This window comes from Triticum dicoccoides, chromosome 6B, assembly GCF_002162155.2.
Source record: "Triticum dicoccoides isolate Atlit2015 ecotype Zavitan chromosome 6B, WEW_v2.0, whole genome shotgun sequence".
Lineage (NCBI taxonomy): Eukaryota > Viridiplantae > Streptophyta > Magnoliopsida > Poales > Poaceae > Triticum > Triticum dicoccoides.
In genome coordinates this window covers 133,586,915-133,591,116 of record NC_041391.1, presented here as the reverse complement: position 1 = coordinate 133,591,116, position 4,202 = coordinate 133,586,915, and the positions used below count along the sequence as shown (strand labels likewise).

The 4,202-nt window shown below is 41.1% G+C and overlaps 1 protein-coding gene across 1 annotated transcript; it reads left to right on the top strand.

Moving 5' to 3' along the window:
* The first annotated feature begins 655 nt into the window (after positions 1-655).
* Positions 656-3,570, top strand: LOC119322068 (F-box/LRR-repeat protein 14-like). Its single transcript, XM_037595576.1, has 2 exons — positions 656-816; positions 1,601-3,570. Exon 2 carries the CDS (start codon positions 1,614-1,616, stop codon positions 3,072-3,074), a length of 1,461 nt encoding a protein of 486 aa, XP_037451473.1. The 5' UTR covers positions 656-816; positions 1,601-1,613; the 3' UTR covers positions 3,075-3,570.
* The last annotated feature ends 632 nt before the right edge of the window (positions 3,571-4,202 follow it).

Genomic DNA, 4,202 nt, shown 5'->3' with positions numbered 1-4,202 from the left:
TTTGTACGAGATACATGGACACATGTTTTTGAACATGTGATTTTTTTCCAAGAAATGAACATCTCTTTAAGATATATGAACATTTCATTCACATGTAAGAATCCTTCCAAAATACGAGGTAATTCTTATTGATGTACATGAAAATTTATTTTTACATACAATATCATTTATGAAAATACATGTCTACTTTTTCATAAACGCAAACATTTGTTTGATACATGTGAATAATTTTCATCACACATGAACATTTCTTGTCGCATACAGGAACATTTAAAAAGTTGCTGGACATTTTAATAAGTACATGAAAATTTGTTTTCGTGGACATGGACATACTTTAAAATGTCTTAACATTTTTAATTTTTTTTTGCGGGTAACGTTTTAATTATTTTTTGAGATGATTAGATAAAATTTGCGAGATAAATGTATATTTCAGATTTATAGAAAAGGAAAAACAATTCGTTTTTTTTTTGAGACAATGAAAAAAAAACAATTCGTACTTGTAAATGAGTCGCACCCGCCATATGGGTCGTGGCTCTCGGACCAGCCCATGGGCAAGCTTTTTCGGCTCGGCTCGCTGCAGCTTGCAATAGGCCGGCCCGACATCTTCCTCCGCTTCCTTTCCGCTGGAAAAGAGACGAAATGCGATGCGAGCGGGACTAGGGTTTACACTCTTCTCCGATCCGAATCAAAGAAGCACTCTCCTCCGCCGCGGACCGAGGTGGAGCAGGGGCGGAGATACCCTCCTCTCCTCTCCTCTCCTCTCCCACGGTCTCCATTCCCCATCGCCGCTGTTCCTATCTCCCGGCCGTGCTCAAGGTACCGCCGTTTTCTGCTTCTCCTGACCCCTCCCCTGTTCCTTGGTTCCCCGATTCGACATGTACACTGCTTTTTTTGGATTCATTTTCTTGATAGGGAGAACCCAACCGGTAGTATCATCCATAAAGTTAGTTAATGCTGTAAAGCCATTCTCCTAGGTCGGAGTAATCGTTTTGCAACTGAGTACTAGCCTAGGGTTGCAGCAAATACTAGTATTTCTAGTTAAAGAGATTATCTATTGATAATAACTGCACCCTGTGAACTCGTAGGCTGTGGCAAAATGACTTCCCTACTTTCTTTCTTGCCCAAGCAAGAGCTACAAGTAGTACTAATTTGCATGCTCTGGTTTTCATGTTATTAATTAGGTGCCTCCACTCCAAATAAGTCGGTTCAGATTCAGCACGTGGGTCTTCTTGCGGAATTGCTTGCATCAATTCTAGCTCGTTTCTTTGCAGTATTCTCTTAGTTAGTTCTCTGCTACTGATGGTGCTAGTTTAATTTAATGATGTGGCCTGTAGCGTCATTTTCTTCTTTCTAACAATCTAGAGACAGATAAGGTGCTAGCTAGCTACTTTAATAATTCTCCATGCTTATGAAGAACACCCCAGTTTTGGATGGGTACAGAAACTGCTCAAACTTCATCAGTACTGTATATTCTTCGTAATGAGTGTCTGTCGCCAGTGTGATCTCCATCTTCACATGCACTATTCTGATATATCATAAGTTTGAGTCCAGCTCTTTGCTTGTTTTCTGAACCTTGATATATATTACCTGATTGCTACAGCTGAATTTGCTCGATGGAGGACCTACCGGAGGCTCTGGTGACAGAGATTCTCAAGAGGATCACCAGCACAAGTGATCTGAATTCTCTTTCCCTTGTGTCAAAGCAGCTCTACAAGATAGAGGGGAATCAGAGAGGTGCTATCCATGTTGGTTCTGGTCTTTGCACTGCTACGAAAGCACTGACATCATTGTGCGCCCGGTTCCCAAATTTGCGGAAAGTGGAAATTGATTACTCTGGTTTTATACCTGGACATGGAAAGCAGTTGGACAACAAAGGCCTTTTTGTGTTTTCGTCTCACTGTTCCTCGCTGACTGACGTCACCTTAAGCTTCTGCTCATGCATCGATGACTCTGGGCTTCGTTGTTTAGCTTGTTGCAAGACATTGGTGTCTCTCAGGCTGAACTCTGCACCAAAAATAACGTCAATTGGGCTTTTCTCGGTTGCAGTTGGTTGCACAAGTCTATCTGCCCTCCACCTTATTGATTGCGAGAAAATTGACAGTGTAGAGTGGCTGGAATACCTTGGTAGGGATGGATCATTGAAAGAGCTTGTAGTGAAGAATTGCAAAGGAATCAATCATCATGACTTCCTAAAGTTTGGTTCAGGATGGATGAAGCTCCAGAAGTTTGAGTTCGAGAGGAAAAGAGGAATAGATGATCGTCTTCTAGGTGATATGGTCTATGACTCCTCGTACAATGCTCACAGCACGGATATATATGATTTCTGTTGTGAGAGTTTGAAGGATTTGAGGTTGGCGCATATTAAAACTTGGCCAGAAGTAGGACTTCGTGTTGTTCTAGGGAAGTGTAAAGCATTGGAGAAGCTTTGCCTTGAGTATGTTCATGCCCTAAATGACAATGACATGATTGCATTATCTCGGAGCTGCAGCAACCTTAAAAGCATCTTACTTTGGCTCAACCTGCAGCGCTACTCTAGTGATGTCAGCTATTGTGAAACCAGGACGTCATTTACTGATAACAGCCTTTATGCTATAGCCCTCAACTGTCCTATGCTTCAGATTGTAGACCTCAGATTTACACGATGTGCCCGTGACTGGCCATCAGAAATAGGATTCACACAGAAGGGTTTTCTGACACTCATTCAGTCCTGCCCAATTCGTGTTCTCGTGCTAAACAACGCCAACTTCTTTGATGACGAGGGGATGAAGGCTGTCTCATCCTCACCACATCTGGAGACACTCGAGCTTATATTGTGTCATGCGGTAACTGATGCTGGGATGCGCTTGATTGCACACACCCCATGCTTGAGTAATCTCATACTTCGGGCGTGTCATAACATTACTGATGTTGGAATGGCTGAACTGGGACGTGCACATAAGTTAGAGTCTTTGGTCATTGAGTATTGTGGTGAGATCTCTCTGCAAGCTGCGCAAGGTGTAATCATGTCAGTTCACTACTCCAGCAAGTTTTCAGATGCCCTGAAGAAGAAACTTGGATTTTTGGGCAAGTGTTGATGAAGTGGTCGCCAAAATTTTCAGTATAAAATTGCTAGTGAAGTCATTAAGTTTTTGACTGTGCACCATTGGACAAGGCTGTGCATCATCCGACCCAGACTCTCTTCTCTGAACTTTTTGTTGCCTTCTACCTCTACTGCAATGGTTTTCGTTTATAACAGTCTAATGATGAATTCTGGACAGCAACTGCAACCGTAATTCTGGTTGCTTGATTTCTACTCTCTGTAGCCGTTTCGAAACCGGCATAAGTAGGCCCCAAGAGTCCCTGTTTTTACTGTGGAGGCACTATATGTCCGTTTGGTGTTATTTCAGCAAATGTCATGAACCCTTTTTTTAATCACGGAAGTGATCTTGAAGACATATGTCTGCCTGCTATGTTCGTGTGGCAATTTTGGTACGGATCAATGTAGTAATAATAGTCCAAGTTTCGATGGACATGTACAAAGGCGGCATGCTTGTTTTGTTGATATCAACTCTATTGGTGGATTTCTGTGTCTTTCATTGCTTCTTAAAAGAATACTGGAAGTCACTAGTCAACCAGGAACAACTGAAACTTGAGCGACTACTGAAGGCATATAACATACTCGCTCCATTCCTAAAACTAAGGCATATTTTTGTTTCGTTAAGACATGTATTTGACCAATAATTACTCTATAAATACAAGGTTATATGGCATGAAATTTGTGTCACTAGATTCATATTTAAATACTTTGTTATCACATAATTCAAATATTAAAAGAGTAATTGATGATCAAATTCTTGTCTTAACGAAACGAAATATGTCTTATTCATCGGAACAGATGGAGCTAATTACAGGTAGTCACATCATGTCTTTGCTCTGGACATCCATCACTCGGCAACATTTTGTTGTGTGCTAATTACGGTAACTGTCTTATATTATGGGATGGAAGAAGTACTCTATTCTTGAGCTAACATGAAACATGTGGCATTCCCATGTTAAAAGAAGGATTTTTTTAACATTAGCTCCTGCTGCACGCCTTGATCATGGAATATTCACATAGTTTGTTTCTGTTTGTAATTAGCTGAGAGTGTTTTACTTTTATGTTGGCCTGACTGAGGAGCTCGTCCAGAAGACCGAATATAAGAAAAATTTAGGCGTGTTTGGTT

Excerpts from the sequence above, each read along its gene's own strand:
- LOC119322068 (XM_037595576.1), top strand. The coding sequence starts at position 1,614 with ATGGAGGACCTACCGGAGGCTCTGGTGACAGAGATTCTCAAGAGGATC.